The 26,606-nt window shown below is 47.5% G+C and overlaps 1 protein-coding gene and 1 long non-coding RNA gene across 2 annotated transcripts in view; one reads left to right on the top strand and one right to left on the bottom strand.

Moving 5' to 3' along the window:
* The window catches only part of LOC144826435 (transient receptor potential cation channel subfamily M member 7-like), a 2,236,140-nt gene that overhangs the window by 544,970 nt on the left and 1,664,564 nt on the right, over positions 1-26,606 (top strand). The window contains exons 9-10 of the mRNA XM_078684762.1: positions 7,972-8,095; positions 20,852-20,924. Of these exons, the coding sequence (XP_078540888.1) occupies positions 7,972-8,095; positions 20,852-20,924 (197 nt within the window). The remainder of the gene's footprint in view (positions 1-7,971; positions 8,096-20,851; positions 20,925-26,606) is intronic.
* The window catches only part of LOC144826437 (uncharacterized), an 871,719-nt gene that overhangs the window by 30,737 nt on the left and 814,376 nt on the right, over positions 1-26,606 (bottom strand). The window lies entirely within an intron of this gene.

Raw genomic sequence — 26,606 nt, 5'->3', positions numbered from 1 at the left:
ACAGTGCTGCTGGGAGTGGCACTGGTATCCGTGATATTCGTAGTAAATTTCTCCATTCATGTCTGGGAGGGGGGGGGAGGGTTTGCTGGTCTATCCTTGCCCATGCCTGTCCTTGGGCTACTGATTGTTGCTGTCGTTAGGGAGTTGAACAAGGTCTGCTAGAAGTCAGCGAAGGATCGGAGGGGGTCTCCCGCGTACCCAGTGGCAGACGCGGGTCCCGTCATTGAAATGGGTGGCTGTGATGAATCGTGTGCCGGACTGCCTTGTGTCCGGGCCCCTCTACCTTCTCTGGGACAGCCCTGCAGACGTGGGCACTACTGGGACTGCTGTCTGTTCCAACAGGGGCTCTCAAGAGACTCCCCTGGATACTTCCTTCTCCCTTTGCGCCTCTTTGGTCGTGAAGTCGTCTTTCCCGTTCCCAAGTGGGGCTTCAAGACCGGGAGAGTCCAGGTATGAAATTCGGTGAATGTCACTGTTAGTGCGGGAAGCTTGCTGCGCTGTATTCCTCTGTGGCTCCCCGGCCATCACTCTTCACTCGCTCCTCATGCGGGGGATCGCCAGATGTCGTCCAGTCTCCTCCCTGCTGTCTCCCCCAGATTCGTGGGCAGCAGTTATCTGTATTTATTTATTTATTTTATTTATTTTTGACATTTATAAAGCGTGAACAAATGCCCTTGGGCGTCTTGGCGCTATAGACTCAGTGCAGGATCCAAGACTGATTTTACTGATTAAACAGCCATGTTTTTATCATCTTACGGAACTTGAATAGGGATTGACATGAGCGTATCTGTAACTGTAAAGCGTTCCAGAGCCTGGCTGCTGTCACCACAAAACGTCTGTCTCCCCAAGACACCGTCTTTGTACGTGGTACCATCAACTGATGCGCAGTAGAAGATCTAAGTTGTCTGCTAGGACAGTAGGTAGCTAACTGTTTTATCAGAAACTGGGGGCCTTGTTTGTGTACGTCTTTGAAAGTGAGACAGAGAGCTTTAAATTTTATACGGTTCTTGATCACCAGCCAATGGTAATTTCGGATGACCTGTGAGATAGGTTTAAATTTGGGAATCCCTGAAAGCATTCTGGCGGACGCATTTTGGACCGTTTGCATTTTTTTGATGACCCTGCATTGTGCATTAGCAAACAGTCCATTACAATAATCCAGTGATGACATTACCAGTGTGCTAACCAATGTTTTTCCTGCATTTTCTGGTACATAAGGGATTATTTTCTTTATCAATCGGAGTTTATAGAAGGCCGTTGACACTACTTGGTTGGCATGGGAAACGAAGTTCAGGTTATCATCGAACATAATTCCCAGGTTCCTAATCCTTGAGACTGGGTTAGGCAGAGGTCCCAGTGAAGGTGGCCACCAAGAAATGGACCAAGCAGGAGATCGGTTTCCAAAGATAACAACTTCCGTCTTCTCGGAATTCAGTTTGAGGCAATTGCAGGCCATCCAGTCCTTGATGGACAGCATGCCTCCCTGAAAGCATTCAGCCACCTTCTCTCCATCATTGTTTATTGCCAACACCAGCTGAGTGTCGTCTGCGTAAGATGTAAGGCCCATCCCGTAAGCTTTTATAACTCTGGCTAGGTCCGACACATAGATGTTAAAAAGTGTTGGACTTAGGGATGAGCCTTGAGGAACTCCACACGGTAAAGTTAACTCAGTAGACTGAAAGGGTCCCAAGGTGACTGCCTGCGTTCTATCCGACAGGAAGGAGGCGAGCAGATGTTTTGCTCTGGATTGAATGCCCATAGCCGAGACACTGTCGATCAGGATGGAAGGATCGACCGTGTCGAATGCCGCTGATAGATCCAGCAATATAAGCACAGCTGTGCCTCCCTGGTCTCTGATGAGTCTTATATCTTCGGTGGCTTTAATGAGGGCAGTTTCGGCCCCATGAAGCTTACAGAACCCGAACTGTGTATCATCCAACAGATGATATTCCTCAATAAATTTGGAGAGTTGCGTGTTCATCGCTCTCTCTGCCACATTAGCCAGAAAAGGTAGGCTGGCTATGGGTCTATAGTTTTTCAGTTCCTCCGGATCCAAAGGAGGTTTTTTTAAGGAAGGTGTTTTTTAACCTGTCTGGATAGATCCCCGCCATGAACATGGAATTACAAATTTGAGTTATCACTGGCGCAATTGAGTTGATAACCAGGAGGAACACTTTAGGAGGACATGGGTCGGTAGCTGATCCTGATTTTATGGTTTTAATGATGTCGGCTATATGTTGTTCGTTGACTTCATTAAATAGCAACAAGCAGTGGTCAGATGATCTAGTGCTGGTTAACTGTGGATTGGTCTCAACTTTGGTAGAAAATTCTATGTAGATGTTATTAACTTTTTCATTGAAGTAATTAGCCAAGGCATCACACAGTGCTTGTGAAGGGGAAGGGGCAGCGCCCGGTGCTCTTCCCACTAATTTCTTTACCACTTGGTACAATTGTTTATTTGAATTTTTTGCAGTTTCAATTTGCTCATTATAATATATTCTTTTTTCCTCGACAATCATCTTTTTATACTTGGCGAGTTCCTCTTTATAACGCATTTTTAATTCTATGGTGTATATTTTGCGCCAATGTCTTTCATAATTCCTGCATTTTTGTTTCTGATCTCTATGGGAATTGGAAAACCATGGTGCAGAGGGAGAAAGGCAATTATTGGAGATGGTTTTATTAGGCACTAGCCTATTCATGGCATTACTTATCCAGCTTGTGTATTGCTCAATAGCAATATTCGGATCAGTTAGAATATCCGGGCATGTATTGTTTAAGAGCGCTGTGAGGTGTCTATTGTTTGTCTTTCCAGACCTTAAATGACCCTTGGTTAGTTACCGCCACCTTCTTTATAGGAGCGCTGTTAGTTACTATGTTAAAAAGGATAGCGTAGTGGTCTGACCATGGTAGCGGAAGGATATCCTGAACGCGGATTTCCTTTGAGTTGGAGAAAATGCCGTCCAGTGTATGGCCGGCTTCATGCGTGGGTGAGGTAACCAACTGGGAGAGCCCTAGTGTCTCCAGATCAGTCAGTAGGGCCTGTGTTTCAGTATTTTCTATTTTTTCTAGATGGAAATTAAAATCGCCCAGGATAGTAAACGAATCCTCTATCACTAGAGATTCTAATAGTGTATTAAAAGTGGATAGAAAATCTATGCAAGCTCCTGGAGGTCTATAAAGGAGGACTCCTTTAAAGTTGTGCGAGGGCGTTAACATGATGGAAAAGTGTATGGCTTCACATGTGAGGGAAGGAACTTGAAATATTCTTACAGGAAGATGGCACCGGGATATTATCGCCAGACCACCGCCTTTATTTTTCAATCTGTCCTGCCTTTGAACCGTGTAGCATTCAGGTACGGCAACCACCAAATCCGGTTCAGACGCATTGTCCATCCAGGTTTCGGTGACAAACGGTATGTCTATATTTCTGTCAATAATAAAGTCTGCAATGTCCTGTCTATGTTTGTCCAGAGAACGGGCGTTGATGAGGGCTGTTATTATATTAAAACTTTTGTTGTTGTATGCTTTGACGGAGTTCTGGTATGATTAACAAAAGGCAGAATAGACCTACAATGGGGGCAGCTTGTTACCTTGTGCTTGGTTGTGTTCACTGGTTCCACCGGTATGCAATTATTATCCAAAGCTGGGAGGAGCTGGACTAGTTCGCTTCTGGTATAAAACTTTATAGCTCCTGTCATTGTAGGACCAGGGGGCATAGCCCTGAGCCCGGTGCGGATGGGCGCAGACGGGCTTTTCTTCGGTGCGCCGCCGGCGCGCCCGCCCGCTGCGCGGACGAGAACAGGTGGTCATTTTATAGGACAGGAGGAGGATGGGAGGCTGCCAGCCACTGGTGCGCAACCCTCGCAGTTCCCCTAAGATGGCGGCTCCCCCTCTCTGCTACCTCGTCAGCGCCTAGTCGGCTGCGCGGGGAGCAGGGGGCGGGATGCGGCGTGGATCAGGTGTGGCGCGATTAGTCCGTATTTTAAAACCCAAATTAAACACATAACACACTTTAAAAAAAATTGCTGTCACAAAGCCTAAATCCCTGGCTTCCGCCTCAGAGGAGAATCTAGCACTCAATCTACGCACGGGTGCTGATGCGCTGTTTAAATATCTGGGAGGGCGGGAGGCTACCAGCCACTGGTGCGCAACTCTCGCAGTTCCCCGAAGATGGCGGCTCCCCCTCTCCGCTACCGCGTCAGCGCCTAGTCGGCTGCGCGGGGAGCAGGGGTCGGGATGTGGCGTGGAACAGGTGTGGCAGCACCTCGAGCGTGGTGCGATTAGTCCGTATTTTAAAACCCAAATTAAACAAATAACACACTTTTAAAAAAATTGCTGTCACAAAGCCTAAACCCCCGGCTTACGCCTCAGGGGAGAATCTAGCACTCAATCTACGCGCGGGTGCTGATGCGCTGTTTAAATATCTGGGAGGGCGGGAGGCTACCAGCCACTGGTGCGCAACTCTCGCAGTTCCCCGAAGATGGCGGCTCCCCCTCTCCGCTACCGCGTCAGCGCCTAGTCGGCTGCGCGGGGAGCAGGGGTCGGGATGTGGCGTGGAACAGGTGTGGCAGCACCTCGAGCGTGGTGCGATTAGTCCGTATTTTAAAACCCAAATTAAACAAATAACACACTTTTAAAAAAATTGCTGTCACAAAGCCTAAACCCCCGGCTTACGCCTCAGGGGAGAATCTAGCACTCAATCTACGCGCGGGTGCTGATGCGCTGTTTAAATATCTGGGAGGGCGGGAGGCTACCAGCCACTGGTGCGCAACCCTCGCAGTTCCCCTAAGATGGCGACTCCCCCTCTCTGCTAGTGCCACAGCGCCTAGTCGGCTGCGCGGGGAGCAGGGGTCGGGATGCGGCGTGGAACAGGTGTGGCAGCACCTCTAGCGTGGTGCGATTAGTCCGTATTTTAAAACCCAAATAAAAAATATAACACACTTTTTAAAAAATTGCTGTCACAAAGCCTAAACCCCCGGCTTCCGTCTCAGGGGAGAATCTAGCACTCAATCCTATTCCTAGGCCTATTCCTCCAGACTGCCCTGCTTGTAGGCCCTCAAAGCCCGTTCATAGCCCGGTCATAGCGTTCCCTGGCTTCGGGCATGTGAAGCACAGCCCACAGCCGCACCTGGGGATCCTCCCGTTGAGGTAGATGGGGCCACTTTTGGTGTCCGTTCGGGTGAGTCCCCGTCACCTGTGGATATGCAGGTTTGGCTCCTGCAGTGAAATCACGGGAGTGGCTGTGTCAGGCCTCGAATTCGGGCGCCTCTGTCACCGTGTCACCACTCCCCCTCCATTAATCTGGGGCTGGAGGAAGACACAGTGTGGGAAGGACATCTGTCTCTCCAGCCTCCATGTTGTGCTCCAAACATTGTGCCTGTCCTTCCTCCAGGCTTTCCCTGCGCACCTAGATTCGAGCTGCCTGGGCCTCAGGCCACGGGTCCGCCCGCGGGTCCACCAAGCCACTGCAAACCGGTTTGAGATGGTCAGGGCTCCATCCGCATCCCGAGGTCACCATCATGGTTACGTCATGAGATGTCCGGTGTACTCCTACAGTAAGGCCCTGTGCAGAGGACACTCCGCAGAAGGACACTTGTGCAGAAGACTTCGTAACAGGCCTGGACTTCGGGTGACCACCTCGCCGCAGTGCTGCTCCCTCCCCACTCACCTGCTGAGAGATCCAGTACCAGTTGGACTTCAGTGTCTCCAGTCCCCGGGCCGTGATCCGGGCTTCAGGTCCGACCCAGTCTTCTCTCCGGGCGGCCCAGGTGCATCTGAGTCAGAGGAGACCCGGCCAGGGAACTGCCTGACTGCCACGCCCGGTTCCTACAGGATCGGCCTTCAGTAGGCGCGGGTCGGGGTTCAGTCAGCGCCCCGGGGTTCAGTCAGCGCCCCGGGGCTCAGTCAGCGCCCCGGGGCCGCCATCTTGGATGCTGCGGGAGATGCTAGACTCTCTCCACCACAATCTTTGTGTGGTGGCCACACTATGGGGGCGCCCTCATGGCAGGGGATGTAGTGTCTGGTTCAATCTTTGGCTGCCCTCACTACCTCCTCTCCGCTCCTACGTCACTGACCTGGGGTTTCTGACAGCTTCAGTGCGGGTGGGAATGCAGAGTCACCGGACTCTGGGCTGTGTGGGCCGAATCGGTGCAGTCCTGCTTCCAGGGGCCTCACAGGGGGGCCTGACTTCTCCGATGCACCTGAGCGAGGAGGCGGAGGAGGTCAAGGCCCGGGAACCCCTCCGCCGCTCCACTGGTATACCACAGGGTCAGACCACACTGATGCGGGCTGGGACCCCTTCAGCAGCTCGGGTCTGTCATCTTGGCTGCGGGGACCAGCCGTCCGCTCTCTGCACCGGCTGTGCTCTGAGACTCAGCTTCGGAGGATGACAGTTTCTTCCTAAGGCAAGCAGGAGCCCGTGGGAGTAATTTGGTGTGGTTCTAGCTTGTGGATTGATGTTAGCGATGAGCGGATGATGAAGTGGTCCGTACCGCACTCTTAGTGCGCCTGCCATCTTGACGCTCGTTGCAAACCGATTTTATGAAAATTAATTAGGTCACGACTTGCAAACCCCAGTGATTGGCTGCAAAGACGGTGATGGGGGCATGAAAGAAAAACAGCAGACCTCCAATCCTGTTAGCTTTCCTAAACAGGAATATTTTTTTAAGGCCAGTACCTTCTCCATGAAAGTTTAATGTTCAAAAATTTAATTTTTTTAATGACATCAAGAGGTCGCTAACGTTATTTCCCCTTGGGACAGGTTTGATAAAAAGTTTGCATAAACAGAAGGTGGTGACGGCACTGATTGGGCGTTCATGTATGGTGAGGTGGTTGTCAATGACAATGCCAAACTTCTTTGCGTATGTAGTGGGGGTTGAGAGTGGGGTCCCAAGTTTGCTGGCCTCCTGGTGGAGTTCCATGGCGATGGGTTATTCCCAAAGATCAAAATATGTCTTTTCAGTGCTGAAATTGATACAGTTGGCTGTTATCCTGTCTGCAATCCTGGTCATGCAGCCAGCTAGCTTCGTCAGGGTCTTGTCCAAGAGTGAGAGTGTCAGCTGAGAGTTGTTGGTGTATGAACCAATGCTGATATCGTTGGTGCAGATGATCCTGGTGAATAGGGTCATGTAAACGTTGAAGAGGGTCAGGCCGAGGGAGGATCTTTGGGGTACTCTGCAGATAAAGTTGTGCTATGCCCGATGTGTAGGTGGCCAGACTGGCAGACTCAGTTCTTCTTGTCGGGTAAGAGCAGATCCAGCTGCAAGCGGGTCTTCATATTCTATTATCGTTCTGGTGTTGGATGGGGTGGGATACCATATTGAAAGCTGCAGAGAGAACCAGGAGCATGAGGGCAGCCCTATCTACTCAGTAGAATCATGCAGATGTTGCCTGTAGTTGCGAGGAGGGCTGTTTTCATGCTGCAGTTGGGACTGAAGCTGGATTGTGATATTGAGGGGTTGGTGGTCGTTGAAATGGTTGGTGGTCTATTAAGACTGTTGCACCTCGTATTTAAATTGGCAGTCAACTGCCTACTTTGAATCTAGGCTGGCTAAACAGGTTTATTTGCTGTGTGATTCGCGGTGAGCTTGCGCAGAATAATATCACATGTTTCCCTACACCACTCATACACACATTCCCCAGACTTTCATGGGCTGCTTTGCTGGCATAACTTGTAAACCGCTGCAAATTACTGTGCAGCTAGTGAGAAACGTAGAAAAAGCAGGATTACTTATTGTTGTATTTTTGATGTACAGACATTTCGGTAAGGGGCTAATTAATACTTGTAGCTCAAAGCTGGGAGGCACAGTTCAAAGGCATTCAGTTAAAAAATCCTGCTTAAAATGTGGTAGATATTAATCATTTTGTGTATTCAAAAAGGTGATTTGGTAATAGTCTTGTGTATTCCAAAACCATTGCTTTAAACTAAGGTACTCTTGATTCTTCACCACACTTGCTCTTTTTTTCCAGAAATGTGCCTGACGGAGTAGAAAGTGACATAATTTCTACTATAAAAAAAACGTTCAACTTTGGCCAGAGTGAGGCAGTTCATCTCTTTCAGACTTTGATGGAATGTATGAAAAGCAAAGAACTTGTAAGTAGTTTTCTTCATTTAGAAATTAAAATGTATCACTGATTTTCATGTTTTAAGATTTGGTCATTTCTAGGGCTGTGTGAAATTCGCATAATTTGGCTTTTAGGTAACTAAGCGATATGCTATACAAATTACATACCATGAAAGCAAAACCGGCATTTATAGCTAGATTTTAGTACAAAATGCATCCTTGTGTCCATTTGAGCTCGAGGATGTGTTTTGCGCAAAAACAAGAAAGAACAAGCAAGAAAACACAACTGCTGTGAACAATAGCTGCTCGCATTCTTGTTGCTTGCATTCCTGTGCTCTCCCCACATGGTGTAGTTTCGAGAATTTTGCATAACCAGGTTGATGTGAAATTTGCTAAATTGCACAATATTACACTAATGTAATGAACGTTTTCGCAGAGCATATTATTTTATGTGTTTTAGAGTATGTTTGTCTTTCCACCCCGCCTTCACATTTTTTTCTTTTAACAGATCCATAATGAAGGGGTAGCTTTGAATGTAAGAGCAGTAAAAATTAATTTTATTTGAGTTCTCCTTCAGCATAAAAATAATTAGAGTGAGTTAAAGTGCAAAATATAAAAGGTGCATCATATTTACAGATCTTCTTCACTAAAAAGTAAAAGAGGGTTAGGGGACCCTGAGATGGTGTTCTCCTAAGGCTCTGATGTCGAGCAGGAGGAGACCATTTGTCCAGCCTTGAAGCAATCGGGACCAAGGACTAAGTCGATGCCTATGACCCCAGTAATGGAGCAAGGCCAATCTTCTCCACCACCTAAGGCTCCCCAGACCGAGGCAGAGCTCCAGTCCTGAGGGAGTTTGGCATTGATCCAGGAGTCCTGCCTGAAAAGGCACCGATATTCAGGTGTGGCTCTACCTGCTTACAACTACTTGCCCCAGAGAGCCTCCCTCCACACCGAGCAAACTGCTGTTGAAAGGTGACAAGCCATGGTCCCCTTCGATGACACTAATTTGTTGAACACCCACACCCACCTTTGAAGCTGAAGTTGATGCTGAAACGCCTGGCCAAAATAGCCTCTAGATGCCTACAAAACCCTTTATGCTGAAGTTTAACACCACCAAAGAATCTATCCTGCTGCAGCTGCCAGAGGTCCCTGAAAGAAGGCACAAGAAGATGTTCATCCATTATTTCATGGGGAAGATTCTTACCAAGACTTCTGCTTCTGAAGCCGCACTTACACCCTACCACATTTACCCAAACAACAGAACTTGGCCTTTTGAAGAAAGTAAATTGAGCATTTCAGCTTCCTACACCCCAGGGGCCCAAAATGTTTAGGGCCATTGTTACAAGCCCTCCACGTCCTCCCCTACTGCTGACACCTCCACAGGCTCTTATATCCCACAGTCTCATTCTCCAGAAGCACCTCCTGAATCTCTCCACTCTGATTCAACCCTGGTGGTCCTTAACCCCCCCACCCCCCACTCTCCGGACCCGTACTTCGAGCCCTAAGTGCCAAAGTAAAGTGAGGACCCATGGGAGACTACAATGTGGATCCTGCAGATGAACCTGACCTAGAACGGTTTACTTCTAAACCCTCCATTGGATGACACCACCGCTTATCATGCTGTAATTCAGAGGGTTGCCCACCATCACAAGGTGAAGATGCTTGTCATTCAGGACTAGAACTATTTCCTTGCAGAGATCCCTTTAAAAACTGAGGGGCTGGTGCAGTACCTCTACATGTTTAAGTGCTTGTTACAGTCTGTAACTGATAATTTTTCAGAGCCAGTTAAAACAAGGGTCATCACCCCAGGGTTTGTAAAATGTTGAAACCTGCTCCGGTTGATCCAGTGTATGTCTGTGATCAAGTCCCACCAGTCTCACTGGGCCTACGCACAGCATCCAAACTTGACAGAGCACAGACACCAAACAGAGCTGCTCCACCTGACAAAGGGAGTAAGTGGATTGATTCCGCAGGCAAGCATGTGTCAGTTGGGGCTGCCACATACTGGTGCTGTGCAAATTCAGTTGCCATGCATCCATTACCAACAACACCTCACTCATGGCTTGGGGAACTCTTCTACACCACATTAAAAATTAAGGGCACCTGAATCCGACAATACCAGGGTTGTTACATCAATTATCTGCATCTCTTGGCCATCTGTCTAGCAGTAACTGATTTCCTCCAGCTCATCCAGGGCAAAACAGTTTTCATAAAGATAGACAACATGACTATAATCTATCAGCCGTCATCAGCCAGAATAGCTTGACTCCAGTGGTGTGGAGAGCACGGGACTCACGTCTGAGCGTACCCGTCCCACTCGGGGTGACAAATGCAAAAATAACAGTTGATGGACAGAATGCCGAACAATGTCATACATTCACCCCAGTACAGAGATCTGGGCCTAAATCCATCGTTTTTTTGCTGCAGGGCTCCCTTTGCTTCCTCTCCACCAGGCTTTTCATGGTGGTGGAACCACCATGAAAAGCTTGGGGAAAGAAAACTCTGAATATGCTTGGCAGGACCAAGAATATTGCGGCCTCTGACCGCCGCTCCTATGCCAGGGAACGGCCGTTCCCTGGCAGAGCTGGCGGTCCTAGTGTGGTCTGATGGCCCGAGTCATAATCGGGTGTGAGCAGCGCGAGCTATGCGCTGGTGGTGAGAGGCTTCTAGCAGGCTAAAGAGTTGGTCGATTCACAAGCCGCTGTTTTTAAAATACCTGTGACTTTTTTTAAACATTTGAACTGTATCTGAATATTTGGCAGAACTTTGCATATCCCCCTGCACTTACCCGATCCTTGTCGGTCCCCGGTCCGTCACGGCTGTTGGTGCCGCTTGAACGGAGGGACGCGACTCCTCCCCCTCATTGCCACTTAAAAGCGCCAGTGAGATCGGCCACGCTGGTGTGAGCAGCGCGAGCTATGCGCTGGTGGTGAGAGGCTTCTAGCAGGCTAAAGAGTTGGTTGATTCACAAACCGCTGTTTTTAAAATACCTGTGTGACTTTTTTTAAACATTTGAACTGTCTGAATATTTGACCGAACTTTGCACATCCCCCTGCACTTACCCGATCCTTGTCGGTCCCCGGTCCGTCACGGCTGTTGGTGCCGCTTGAACGGAGGGATGCGACTCCTCCCCCTCATTCATCTCACTTCCGAGCTCCCTTCCTTAAAGGGGAATGGTGGTGCGGCTGCGCCGATGGCGCGCCAAAGGCAAGCCCATCTGCGCCCGTCCGCGACCGGATCGCGGTCAGCGCCAGAAACTCTGTTGGTGTGGATAGGGACAGCAAGAGGATCTCTTGGTCCAGGGAGGATCTACTTGCGTTCAATACTGAAAAATACTGTAAGGCAGAAAGGGTTGATTTCGCAAACACCGAACCATCGCAGGCATGTTTGCACTGTGGCAAGGTTTTAGGCGAGGACTCCGTGACACGCAGCCCGATTGGTAAACAACAACCCAACCCTTTAGCGGGTCTCCCCGAATTAACTTTTAGAGCGGGCCTACTGAATTGTAGATCTTTTGCTAGGATCGCAGAAGATATCTGATTATTGCTGGCGGATGCGGAGTGGGACGCCATGTTCCTGACCGAAACATGGCTGAATGATGATAATCTGACTACTATTGCCTTAGCTGTCCCGCAGGGTTTTAAAATGAGCTTCTCAAATCGGCAAAGCGACAGAAGGGGAGGGGGGGTGGCTCTTATTTTCAAGGACAAATTCACACTTACATCTGCGCTACCCACTACCATTACAGGGTTGGAAGGGTTACATTTCTGCCTACAAGTCAACCCCCAACATTCACTGGCCGGGATAGTTATCTACTGGCCTCCTGACTGTACTGGGGCCAGCTCAGGTGAACTTATGGATATTATTGTCCAAAGCTCCCTCCTACATCCTTACTTAATAGTAGTCGGTGATTTTAATATGCATGTAGATAGGTCTAGTTGCCCCCTGGCGGCTCAGCTAATCTCTACCTTGAGCGCTGCCAATTTAATACAAATTATTACCGGCCCCACACATAGAGCAGGTCACACGCTTGATCTAATCTTCTCCAACATTATGGACACGACAGCAGAGGCGCCGCAGCCGCTGCTGTGGTCGGATCACTTTTTAATCTCTTTTGCGATTACCATGTGGTGGTCGGGCCGGTGGCAGACGTTCTTTTTTTCATAGTTAATGGAAAAACCTTCGACCTGACACCTTTGGCCCTGTCCTGGCAATGAATCCCCCGGCACTGACCTCAGATCCTAACACGGATGCGGCCGCAATGAATCGATGGATAGGCGATATGGTGGAGTCCTTCGCCCCAGCTAGATTTGCCGTTTCTCGCAGGGAATCCCCCTCAGCCCCATGGTTTTCAATGGAGCTGAGGGCAGAAAGGTCAGCCTGCAAAAGGCTGGAGCGGGCGTGGCGGGTGAACTATTGCGAATCAGTTAAGGTTTGCTATAGAACAGCCATCCGCAAGCTCCAAGAATCAATAAAAAAAGCCCAAAAACTTTTCATTGACACCTCTATCCAACAAGCGGGTCAATCTAGCAAAGAAGTGTTCAAAATAGTGCAGTCTTTTTTTAAGCCCAGAAGTATTGAAACAGAAGCCACCCCATCTGAGTCTCTTTGTGAAGACATCTCTGACTTCTTTGCTGATAAAATTAAGATAGTGTATGATACCTTCTCTCTTCCCTGCCCCACTGAAATGACAGACACAGTTGAAATTAGCATACCCTTGCCGACCTTAAGTCAATTCCACCCGATTTCCTTTGAGGAGGCTTTGCAGGAAATAAAGCGCTGTAAATCAGGGGCGCCGGACGATCCCTGCCCCCCGAAGCTGTGGAATATGATGGCGGAGTCTATTGTGGCAACTCTTATGCATATATGGAACAGGTCTATCACATCAGGGGTATTTCCGGATTGCTGGAAACACGCCACACTCCTACCTCTGAAAAAAAAAATAAACGGGGTTTCGGAGGATCTCAGTAATCTCCGCCCTATTTCCCCATTGGCCGCTCCAGGTAAAATGATGGAAAAACTGGTTCAGCGCCAATTGAATAGTTTCACGGAGGAGAATAAAATCCTGCATGAAACGCAATCGGGTTTCAGGTCCGGTTTTAGTACCTAGACCGCCATGATTGAGGTAGCGGAGTCCGTTAGGTGGTCTTTAGATTCAGGAGCATCTGCTATGCTGGTGCTCCTGGATCTATCTACTGCCTTCGATACTGTCGACCACGGCAGACTTTTGCGGCGCTTAGAGGATATTGGCCTGCAGGATGACGCTCTCAGGTGGCTGCATTCCTACTTGACTAATCGGTCACAGAAAGTGGCGCTAGGCTGTTTCTCCTCTAAACCGAAGCAGCTGGGGTGCGGGGTCCCTCAGGGATCGGCACTCAGCCCGTTGCTTTTTAATATTTATCTAGCGCCACTCTTCACCCTAATTGCCAAATGGGGGGTCACTGCAATTTCATACGCTGATGACACCCAGCTTGTCTTTCCCTATTCAGAAGTGTCGGAGGCAGCTTTTGCCAAATTCAAGGGGTGTCTCCGTGATGTAGCCAGATGGATGAATTCCAACAAACTAAAATTGAACGCGGGCAAGACGGAGGTGATCTTTTTTGGGAAAGGCACCCACCCCTCCCCGTATTTGTGGTGGCCATCTGAGAAGGGCGCTGCACCTCGCCCCAGTACAAAGGCAAAAAATTTGGGAGTGAGATGGGATGATAGCCTGTCTTTCTCCCGCTAATCAGGACCCCAGTCACTGTGTGCTCTCCCTAAATTGAACCTGGTAAGTACATTTGTACCTTCCTAATTGGACACTGGTGCACCCTACTAAGTCACTTGTATATGGTACTAAGGTACCCAGGGCATAGGTTCACCAGAGGTCTCCCATGGTCTGCAGCATGTATTATGTCACCCATGAGAGACCACTAAAACTGTGACTACAGGCCTGTCATTGCAGCCTGAGGGAGCTAGTGGTAGCACCACTCTAAACAGATACAAGTTTCCTTATATCTAAGGTCACTCCACTTAAAACCTATAAGTTACCCCTAAGGTAGGCCTTTCAATCCTGAAGACAGGGTGCTTGGTTATAAGTGTGAGAGTGCCCTTTATGAGCAGGTCACCCCCTTCAAATGTAGGAGTTTATTCTCCCAGTTTTTAATTGCAGTCAGACATTTTAGGCATATAGTGGACATCAAGTCAATTACAAGATGTCTATCTATATATTGGCTGCACCTAAACTGGTCATGTTTGGTATCAAACATGTTGGAATCTTAACCCATTACCGATTCCAGTGTTGGGGGGCTCATTTAGGGAGCCCCCCTGTATCCCCGGTACTAGCCTTTCAGGGACTAACAGCAAGCAAGTGCTGCTGCCAACCACAGACACAAATCTGCTCTCCTGCTGCTGAGCCAGGCTTGAGAAGGGGAAGGTAGAAAATAGGTTTTCTGTTGAAGGGATGTGTAACCACCTCCCAGACAGGACTTTGTGTATTGGGCTGGGGTCGGGGTGCTTGCCATTGCCACCAGACTGCTATGAAGGGCACATTTGATGCCCTCCTTGCATACTTCATTTGGAACCAGTTCAGGGAGCCATTAGTTCACGCTCTGGTGCGAAACTGGGCAAAGGACATGCGAGTGAGTATGCTCCCCTCTGACCAGCCCCATCTCTAGGATTGACCCCTGAATCAACCCAACCCTTTTCCCTATGGTACTTAAGGGCTTACCTGTGGGTGCCTCGTCACATTTATCGTGGGTCAATATTCAGATTCAAAACCACTTCATCTTCAACTGTCTGGGCACGTTGGACGTCTTTGGACTTTGCTTTGGGAAACAAGACTGCATCTGGAAGACTCCGGCTGTTCCTGATCTCGTCGTCCTGCCATTCTTCTGCGTTGTCTGTGCTTGTGCTCCATACAGGTTCTTCTCCTGACCTGTGTCCATCCAAGATACCCAAAGGAATCTCCCTTGGAGTGAAGGAGTCACCCCCCTACATCCACAGGCACCGCAACTAAGCTGGACCGGTCTGCTTCTTCTGACGTCCCACGGACTTCGAAAGGCTCTGCAACACAGGTGATGGTTCTGCAATTCCCTCGATTCCTGCACTGTCTTCAAACCGAGTTTGCGGCCAGTATCTCTCGTTGAAACCACCTGCACCATCTTCACAGCAAGTTTGAAGCCAGTATCCCTAGTCGGAACCGCTGGAAAAGAATCCCTCTGCACCCCGTCGACTTGCAGCTGCCAAGGCTTGTTGACTGTCTTCTCCAGAGATCTTCGGGCTCCAGCATCTCCTGCTTACAAGATCTTCGTCCTCCCCGCATCCCCTGAACCTTGGGCCTGCATACTTGGTGAGCTGCTCGAGGTCCTCTTACGACTCCTGTGCCATCGGCCTGTGGGTCTTCTTTGGCACCAGTGGGCTCCCCTGCTTGCTTGGGGCCTGCTCTATCTCTCCTGCACTTGGTTAGTCCCTTGGACCTTGCTGGTCCTGATACTGCACCTTCTTCTCTTTCTTCATCTGTTTCTGCTGCCAAGGCTTGTTGGTGCTCCCGCTGGACATCGACCTCCTAGCTCTCAACTTCTGACGTGACACAGCTTGTGAATGGCTCTTGGTCTTCCACAGCATCGCCTGGTCCTCACAGCTGCAATGACAAGGGCACCGTCGACTCTCCTGCATCTTCGTTCATTGGTGGTCATTGGTCTTCCATGCCTCCTGGTCACTCCCAAGTGGCATAGACTGTGTCCCCTCTGCTTGCAGGTACTCTACTTCGTGAATTCACTTTTGGAATCCACCGGATTCTTTACCCTTCTTCGCCAGCTGCACCTTCACTGAAGTTCTCCATTGTGGTCTACGGCGGTTTCCGCCGTCACTTCACAACTATGCACCTGGCTTCCCTGGTGTAGGTAACCTGGTTCCTGGGGTATCCACTGGAGGGGTGACTCTCCAACCTTCCATCTTCTACAGGGTTTCTTCAACGTCCTCTGGGAAGGGTCCTTCTGCTGGAAAACTGCAATTGCGATTTCCCTATTGACTTGTATTGAGCACTCTGTCATGTTCCCACTCTGCGCACGGCCTCCGTGGGGTTCCTGGGTACTTTCCTTGGGTCCCCGCTCTTCTAAGTCTTCTGGGTCTAGTCTTGACTTTGGTCGTGGTTCGTAATAAACTTCATTGGTATATAGTTGGGTCTCCCCTGGAGACCACTGTGTATTTGTGCTACTTATCTGTTCTATTGTTGAAGTATTGTGATTATATCTCAAGGGAGGAGATAGTGCAATGTGTTAGTGAGTGTTTATAATAAATACATATTTTTATAACTACACTGTGTGGTTCTTTTTCACTTAACCTACACTATATGTTTGGTACTGTTAAAACAAACTGCTTTACACTGCTTCTGGACGTAGCCTGAAGGTTGCTCTCCACAGCTACCATTTGGAGAGCTTTCTATGGTTGTCTAAGACCACTAAAATCACCATATGGGTTGTCTGGTTTAGTGCAGGGTTCTTTACTTAAATAAGCGTGCACCATATACTAAGCCTTCCTCCTACTTTGGTGTGCAGCGGTTGGGATCGAAGCCTTCATTGTTTTACCAGCTAATCTAGGTGTGGATTAATTGAAAAACCATCACTAGCATTAGGCACATATAAGATTGTTTAGACCAGTAAGTTCAGTAGAACTTTTAGATTGGTTGTTAAGGGTCTAGCACAACCCTTTCTCTAACCTTAGGAAGATTAGTTTCCACTAGGGTAGGTAGTTGCGACACCACACTAAACCTAGACACCATGTCTTTACTTATGGAACCCAATGGGTCCCAGTCTTCTAGGTATAGTAGTTTTAAGTTCCTGGAACTAAGGACCCTGTGTACCTCTAGTACGTTGAAGACAGGCAGTAGCCCCACCACTAAGCATCTCTTTGAGCTGCTTATCCTAGATGACCACCAGAATCCTGATAGGTCAGAGGAACAGGACAATGTGGGTGGGGATGCTTAAGAAGATTGGTCAGGAGGGTTTCCCCTAGTGATCCTAATTCTGAGCATGACCAGGAGGAGTCTGATGACTCCACCTTGGTGAACTCTGATCCCCACCAAAAAACAGTACAGAAAAGGCAGAGGGGTGTACCTTTGTTCCTTCTGGAATGGCACAGAGGACACAGGGGAAGTCCAGGTACTCCTCTGCTCATTCCATTGCTTCTGGGAACTCCTTAGGGACATCCAGCTCTAGCAAGAGGGAGGACTCTTTAGAGAGGGAACACCACCTGATCAAAAGTGAGAGAGTTAGACTCGAGCTCAGGCTAGAACAGTTGGCCCTTGTTAAAGAGACCCTTGAAGTCCAGAGGGCTAGGAAGAAGTTGGGACTAGAGTCCCATGGTGGCAGCACTAGTGTCCCTCCAGTCAGGGAAAATTCCTTTGACACTAGGAACCTGAGCAGGATACTACTTACCAGAAGGGGGGTGACATCCATAATGGATCACTGCATTAGAGAAGGCCTGTAAAGTTCAGAAGGTCCCTCAAGGGCAGCGGGCAGCTATCCTCTGGCTCTCCTTGCTAACAAAGGTAGAGACAAGCTCCTCACTGTTAGAGAAGAGGTTGCTGACAACTACTCATTTTTGAAGAGTGCCCTCATAGGTGGGTTTGGATTAACCACTGATCAGTACAGAGTTCCATTCAGGGATACTCAGAAGGCACACTCTCAAGACTGGGTTGATTTTATAGACAGTGCTATTAATGTTCTGGAAGGCTGACTTCATGGAAGTAAGGTACAAGACTATGAGGGATTGTACAATTTGTTGATGAGGGAGCACATCCTTCATAATTTTCAGAATCGACTACTGCACCGATACCCGGTGGACTGTTACCTGACCTCCCCCCCCCCCCCCAAGAATTGGGAATTAAGACAGACAAATGGGTCTGCACCACAGTTAAGCAGAAAAACCATGGTGGTGGAGGTAACCTGAAGAAGCAAGATTCTTCTAAATCCCAAGAGAAGGGTGGCGATAAGGGCAAAGACAAATGTGAGTCTTCTCAACGTCCCCAAAAATCTGCATCTGGGGGTGAGTTCGAAAACCCCAAGCAGGGTAAAATGAACCTTGGTGTTATTTATGTAAAGTCAAGACTCATTGGACAAGAGATGCTGATTGTCCTAAGGCCAAGACAAGAATGGCCTGCGATGGTGGCATGGACCTTGCCACCTTACTAGTAAGTCCCACTAACTTGGGCAAGTACAGAAAACAACCTTGTGAATTTTAAACGCCCTGGTACTGAGGAGAAACTACTTATGAGAAACATGATGACACAGAAGAGATCCAATATTGTCACGTTACCGCTAATGTACTTCAATAAACCCTCTGAAAGGGTGGGGGGGCGGGTCTCCTACCAGCACACACATTTCAACGTCCGGAATTCCAAAGCTTACACTGTAACAACAGATATGTAATGCTTTCATATTGTAACATGGTCGATTGACATAATGTGCCCAGCCCGCCAAAGGACATTATTAAATCGTATGGAGAAAGGGCCATGCGTAGTTATCAAAGTGCATTACAGCAGCTCGCCTTTAAGGCACAGACTGCGATTATGCCTGAAAGTATAGTGACAGTTGTAAATCCGCTCTCATTGGGAAAGTCTTCGACAGCTGGTCCAATTACAGACAATCGTCGCCCTCTTCGAATATTGAGTTGGAATGTCGCAGGCATACACACAGGTGGCTCTCCTGGGTTGCCATACTTTTAGCAACCCATATGATATACTGCTCCTGTGTCGCTTGCCAAGCCAGTGGCAAGTCAGGTGGCACTACAAAGGTCCCCTTAATTCCATTCCCGGTGGTTTGGGTTCCCTTTGAGAGGGTAGGGAAAGACATTGTAGGTCCCTTAAACCGATTAATTTGATAACTAAGTCACCACAAATTACCTTTGAAGAAGCGAGTGGGGAAAATCTATATGATTATTGATGTACATAAAGAGGACAGACACCATTCACCAGCAACATTCTTTCAGTCTCAAAAGTCCTTTGCTGCAATTTGTGGAGGAGCACATACTGAATGAAGACTATAAAACAAGCACAAGAATCTAATCTGAAGGGGCCTATAAAATTATCATAATCTAATGGAATCTGTGTCCAGGCAGCTACATAGCGTAGCACCATTTTCCTTGAAAAATATCCATACACATTGATCTTAGGATTGCTCTCTAAGGGATATTGCATTCAATTGTAATGTGACCCTAGACAGCAAGATACGTCGAAGTCTTGGGTGTGGTCTTGGGGCTAGATCTGATCCCAAATCAAGTAGTGTCCTTGAAAGGAGAGCCATGCTTTAAATGAGGACCAACACCAACCCAAAAGGGGTATTGGTTAAAATATTGACTTTGTTCTCAAAATAAGAATCAATGGGGCTGCCCATTAAGCCACCAGATCACAGGGCAGTCAACAACGTATAGATCATAAGCATTCACTGAAGATTAGATAAATGATAATGTAGTTGATGTTCACACAAGATAGCTCACACTTATATTCACAGTATATGATATACAGTGTATCCATCCTGAGAGCATAGATCTTTGTCCACATGTTAAAAAAAAACCACTATTGTATTCTATCCAAATTAGGAGGAATACTGTGTACTATGTAAGGCAGATGTAAAATCCTTATTTGTGTCTGCGCCCTCCACTTGCGGGAAGAGGTCACTGATTCACAGTATTTACATGGCTTGACAATCTACAGTGATAAAATTATAAAATGTGACTTAGCTATAACCATTCAGTTGCATGTATTTCTGTTGGATTTCACATGTAACATTCTCCCTCCCTGTGTGTGGTAGCAGAGGATCAGAATCCGAAGTTGGCCGCCCGGTGAGGAGCTCCGGCCGGGTGCTCCCGGTCATTGTTTGCCGCTCTGGACTAAAAACCTCTTAACCCCTTACACACTCATGACGAGCTGGGCTCGTCATGAAGTAGCCTCCTCACACGCTCATGACGAGCCCAGCTCGTCATCTTGTGTGGGATTTCAGATTTCTCAGCACAGCAGGGGAATATGCTGAGCAGCCATGGGGTTAAACCCCTTTTCCCCGTATTTTTCTTTGGTACCCGGACAGTGAACACGGAGAAGACTTGGCAGATGCCCGGTGGAGCAGTTTAGTTCGGCTTTAAGGGAGTCTGAGCCGGGTATCCCACAAGACCGTCTCCTACCCAGCCGGACATCGGACATGGATTACCTTACTGTTAATTCCTCTCTCCGACTCGTCCGCCTCACTCGGAGGTCACCGTCCTCCTGGTGATTATCAAGCCTCGGCGCAACTCTGACCCCTTCATGGCTCCAGATAGAGATGGATTGCTCTGTTCATTTCCATGCAGATGACTTTTATTTACTGCACCTTGACTGTACTTTTGTCGTTATGTAATCGGTATGTAACCTATTTAATACTCGTAACTTGCAACTCGCTGTGCCGTATGTAAAGCACTCTGATACCTACGGGTCTAGCCAGCGCTATATAAAACTCTTTAAATAAATAAAATAAATAAGTAAATATGTTCCATGAGACCACAGACAACACGCTTGGCAAATAAGTCTAAATTGTACACCAGGGCTTCAGGTCTACATGGTTTCGTGATCACAAGTCTTCAAATCAGGCCTGAGGAAAAGTAAAAGACTCTTGAGAAGAACAGCTTCTAAGTTTCCTGACCCAACAATAAATGGCAGAAATGTGCATAGCATCTGATACTTACAGATGCAAGCCACTAGTTATACTAAAAGTAAACCTTTTCTTTGTGTAATTGTATGACCTCGATTATCATGTTCATGTTATATTTTTTAATAGATCACAGTATTCCACATAGGATCAGAAGACCACCAGGATATTGATGTTGCAATTCTTACCGCACTTCTGAAAGGTAACTACGTTTTCTATTTTATTTTTCAGTTTGTTCATAAATAGCAATGGATGTCTTAAAAAATGGCCTTTTCAAATGGGCCTTTCAAATATTTTGTAATGACATGATACAACAGCTTTGCGTTTAAAGTTATGTGATAGGAAAGATAAAGTTTAGCAGCACACAATTTTAGTAAATATATTAACCTTAAGGTGTTTGTTTACAAATGATACACAAAGAAAATATTTATTTTCGTGGCAAGTTTTTCCTTCATTGAATCAGAATTCTGCATTGAGACTCCTTGTGATGGGGCTGCCAGATAACTACATTTGTAGTGGTTCCGTACTTCTGTTGAAATTATCTCCTGTATGCAGATTTAATACCGGAGACCTATTCTTGCTGGCACGGTGAAATGCAATGCGCAAATTGATAATTCGCACTGTGAAAGTTTTTTGATGATTTTCTTTTGCTTACATACACAATTAACGAGTTAGGTCAACTTTATTGATTTTCATCACTGCTTATATTGAGCAGTATTATTTAAAAAGTCTGTTACTAAGCCCAATCAAGTCTACAGTGTGTGCACCATTGTCTCGAGCGGTAAGTGGTCCATGTTAGAGCTTAAGTACCACAGCAACATTCTGGGGGTAAGGCAATTGAAGGCTAGGTAAACTGGTCTGAGCTCAAAGTAGTCGGTATAGCGAGCTTCACCTCTCAATCCAGATGCGTTTCAACCACTTCTTCAGACTACTGCACCACACCACCTTTGTGTTGTGTCTTATTGGGATGAGGTTGTTACTGGATTCTGACATTTATGACTCAATGAAGATTCAAAAATGTTGAAGTTCCACACTGTAGGTATCTGAATTGAAATCTACAATTGCCCTCCTGGCTTCCCGTCTCCTCATCATAACTTGTACAGTTCCCAGTAATGAGAATCATCTATTAGCTTTTCATAAAGATCTTAGCTAAGCATCCTAGGGTTTCAAAGCTGTTGCTGTTGAGAGAGTGAATATTTTCAGTCTCGTTTGCAGTGCTGTCTATATTTCTTCATTTTTCTTAAGTTTTTTCTTCATATTTGCCTGGTTATTGGTTGGCACCAAGGTTAGGGTTAATGCTGAATTGTTGCTAACGGTACATTTTTCGTTTATTTTGAGTAGAAACAATTGAAAAAAAAGCTAGCCTCTGATAGGCTAATTGGTGTTTTATTGTATTTGGCAGTTTACTATATGTACATTGAAATATTACGGGAATTACGAGGCTTTGACAAGAACAACAGTGGGTGTTTAGGCCTAAAATATCAAGGTAAATAGCTTTTGCTTTAGGGACATTATTTTGGGTTTGTTCCACACTTCTTATGACCGCATGTAGGTTTAAATGGGCTAATACCCTTTTGATGGCACCTTTCGAGGGCATACTTTGAAGGTGTAAGCTGAGTCTTTTTTTTAAAACTGTATTTTACACATTGCTACCGGGCTACAGCGTATAAATACTTGATTCAGGAAGGTAATCCTGTACAGTTGAGTCAAAAAACAATTGAGAGCTGACTGAGAAGACTAATGTAGTTTGTCAGGTACCATATTGGAATACCAAAAATAAACCTCCTATCCATGAAGCACTGCCTAACCATCAATCTCAAAAGGTTGAGGTGCAAAAGGGGCACCATAAGAACAGGCACATTTAGGTAGTCAGCTATTCATCAGTTCACAAGTGAAAGGATCATATATTTACCATATGATATGGGGCACTAAAATGAGTAAGGTCGTGAACTTCAGTTGACATCCAGGGATTTTCGACCCTTTTGAAGACCCCAGAGGAACCTCATAGAGACTTCTAGCCTCAAATTCCTTACTTTTGAATAGACCCTAGGCATCGGACTAGATCCAGAAAATCTAGAGTTGTATCTCTGCGTGTTGGTGGTGGCGTTGATCGGCTCTGTGTTGGAAACCACATGCGTGTTGTCAACCTATTTTGAGCTTGTACTCCCACAGTGCAAATAGGGATGTCCCCTAAAAAACCTGTGGGTTTTAAACCCTGTGGTTCCGGTCACAAGCAGATGTCTGTGACATATCCTCACCTGGTTTGCCTCTGGTGCTTGTATCTGAGCAGTGGCTCCAGAGCCTGACATGACTGTGGTATCATGAATCCCGATGCAGTTCCTAATTGTCCCTAAAGCTCCTGGCCGCATGACCCTAGTGCACTCTGTAATGGTGCCAGTTGTGTGAAAGTTCCTGGACCAGTTTGCGGATCTGTTCCCCATTATTGCAATCGAAGGAGTCTGGTAAGTCCCATAAGAAATCAAAGACTTGGCTCCAAGTCCTTGGACGAGGTGCTGAGACTACACCACAGGTTTAGGCTCGCTACTATGCGTCCCCTGTGTTGCCCGAGTCTGGGTTCATCTGCACCTCCCAGATTTTTCTGGAGCCTGAGTGAACCCTGCCCAGTTAAGCAAGTTCTGTGATGCAATGCACCTCATATTTGGGTGGGCCAAACCCTCTGGAGCGCCTCTGGCCCCCACAGGTTCAGCAGGTGCCCCCACTGGATTCCCACTCGCGGGTTCGCTCTTTGCCCCAGTCAGACCCTCTGTATCTCACAACATTCCCCAAAACCCGTTCCAGTGGCACCATTTCTTCTGCCTCTGATGCCCCACCCCGCCGCCGACTCCATCGGCCAACCCAACTCCGATACAGTCAGATTAGCATTGCGCAATGTAAACTCCGGCCCGAATACAACCTTCTGAGTTGGAGCCAAGGCCTACTTTTTTTGATAGGGCTTGTGGGGACTATGATTGGGGAAGGATCTGAAGATACTTATAGTTATGCCAACCCCATGAAAGAGCCTCAGAATAACTGGTAGAAGAACTTGCAGACACTGGCTTAGTCTCTCCTCCTAGTGTGGCTATGGAGGAAGGTGCTTCATTTACCATGGTGGTGAGGAGGGAGTCTGAGGTCCTTTCACTGCCCTCGATGGCAGTCAAGAAAAACATCTTGACGGAGGTGGTTCAGCCGGTATTTGCCCCCACAGAACCTCTCCTCCCTTTTAACAAAGGCTTCACAGATTTCCTGCTTGTAGCACTGGCCAAGCCCTGCACAGGACGATTACCTGCTGCCATCGACTCGCTCCCGGGGAACTAGGTTTCTTCACCCAGTACCCAACCGCAGAGAGTCTGGGTGTCTTTCCCTCCATGCCCAAAATTAACCCTGGCGCCTGCACTTCTACTCTACTGGATAGGGAAGCGAAGAGGTTAGACATCTCCGGAAAGAGGATGTTCTTTTCTGCCAGCCTTGCGGTTGGGTCAGTGAACACCGTTGGCCTCCTGGGCTGGTATACCCAAATATTTCGGGATTCGGTTGTGCAAGAGCTGCCCATGGACTCGAAGTAGGACTGAGCCATCCTGACCCAGGCTATTGCTGATGGCAGGGATGTATCAAAGTTAAAAAAATGCCGCAGACTGGGTAGAACTGACTCACAGGGAAGATAATTTACTTCATCTGTTGTACTCTTATATTATTTTGGGGAATGCCCAGGCATTCCCTATGGACATTCTTTTAGACATCACCCACCTTTTTGGTGAGAAGGCATACTCCGCTCTGGAGGACTTCTAATAATTTTTTTCATAACCATCCTGGTGTATAGTACACTATATGAAGTTATTTGATTTAAATTCACTGCAATCTGGATGATAGAGCAAATTCACAGCAAAGCATCCTACATTTTCTCCACACCTTTATTTATTTATAATAAGGTGATTTATAAAGCACTATATGCCGCAGAACCACTTCAGAGTGCAGAACAGCAGGAGTATGTGGGGAGGGAGGCAACTCGCGAGGGAAAGAAGAGAATGGAAACCTGCAAGGAACCACAGCCAAAGGAAGGTCGCAAGCAGGGTTGTTTTCAATTTGTAGTCCAAGTGGAGCATTCCAGAACCAGAAAGGTCTAAAAAGAGAAGTCCATACTGTCAAAGGAGGAGTCAAGAAGTCTGAAGGAGCAAGAGAGGGGACAACTATAGCTAGAGCAACCTAGTGCCAAAAAAAGATCTAGACACATCTTAAAGCATATTCTCAGCGAAGCCTTGGCGAAAAAGGATGGTTTTCAGTTTCTTACTAAATTTGAACTGGCTCCTGCTGGTACCAGAGTTCATGGGGTAGAAGGGCAGGCTATTCAGTGATGAGCCACATGCACTCCGCATTTTCCTTCCTTTCCTTTTTGTTGAATGATAATCCTGTTGTCAAGTGAAGATCTTCTGAACTTCACAAAATTGTCTTCAGTTTAAAGGTGGTGTATATTTAGTGAGCTCCAGATATAGGCACGTTGAGTTTGAAACGGTCTGCTAGTTTGCCCCATCAGGGACAAATCAATTGCCACTTAGCAAATAAAGGGCTAGATGTAGGTAATTTGGATTTACCGATTCATAAATACCAAATTTTCTGTAGTAGGGGATCTCTGTGTATAGTCATAATCTAGTGAATAGTCCCGCTCATGTGCGTGGACCCCGGCAATCAAAAATAATCTCTTAAGCTGTCAAAAAATTGCAGAACTGCAAAGACACTTAAGAGATAATTTAAAGACAAATAATGCAGCCTATATCCACAGGCTACACTGTCCAGTACTTCAACTAGAAATTCCACCAAAAACACACACAACAGCACTGCCTGCCCAGTTTCTTCCATAGAAAAACTTGCCTCTACCAGTAAAAGCCTCTGGAATGATAGAGAGGAAGGCATGGACAGACAAGCCCCATAGGCTGCCATTATGTGGCTTAAATAGGATACTGTGCCTTTAAGAGAACTTTCCAGAACTTCTCCCAGTATCCCAGAATGCACAGCAGGTCCCACTTACTTCCAGTTCTTTTTTCAGGCTCCTGCTAACAGGACCCTGGTGCATTGAGCTCTCCCTTTTTCAAGGGTTTTTTGGATTTTGTGCACTTTTTGACTTAAAAGTGTTTTCATTTTGTGTACTTGGTGTTTCTCTTCATTCCTGGGTATTTGTTCAGGCTTTTTAGGGCTCTAAAATGCCTGCTCTGTTCGACAAGTGCCCTGCATGTGAAAGGAAGAAGGCCAAGTCTGATCCACACGACGTCTGCATACTCTGCCTTCCTGAAGCACATGTTCCTGAAGGATGTGACGTTTGTCAGACCTTTACAACAAGGACCCTGAGGGACAGGCTGAAGATTAGGCTCCAAGGCCTAGAGGAGAGGCGACTGCAGGCTGCAGGTGGGGCTGGGAAGGATCCCTCTGCCTCTGCTGAGGCCTCTGGGTGGCTCCCCAGAGGCAGGAAGTCCAGCAAACGATCCCGGTCTCCGTCGATTGCATCGACGACTACGTCGAGAGGGATGACGACGGTGTGTTCCCCATCTCCCCGGGGCTCCGGGTCGAGACAGCGTGGAAGGTCGACGTCGAAAGGCTTGGGTAGGCCGCCGTCGAAATCACAGTCGACGGCGTCTTCGTCGGCGTCGAGCCATCGACATTGAAGAAGGATCGGCAGGCATCGGCGCTCGCCGTCGAGGCGACACCGCCGTTCGCCGTCGAGCAGACATTCGGCGTCGAGGACTGCGAGGAAGCGGTCGACGAGGAAAAGTCGGCGTTCGTCGTCGAGAACGGACCGCTCGTCGTCGAGGTGGCGACGCTCGGCGTCGAAGAAGAAACACTCGACATCGAGGAGACGGCGTTCGACGCCAGAGTCCCGGGGTCGACGTTCGACGCC

The sequence above is a fragment of the Lissotriton helveticus genome, chromosome 3_2, assembly GCF_964261635.1.
Source record: "Lissotriton helveticus chromosome 3_2, aLisHel1.1, whole genome shotgun sequence".
Taxonomy (NCBI): Eukaryota; Metazoa; Chordata; class Amphibia; order Caudata; family Salamandridae; genus Lissotriton; species Lissotriton helveticus.
The sequence above is the reverse complement of the archived record's forward strand: the minus strand, read 5'-3'. Positions and strand labels throughout refer to the sequence as shown.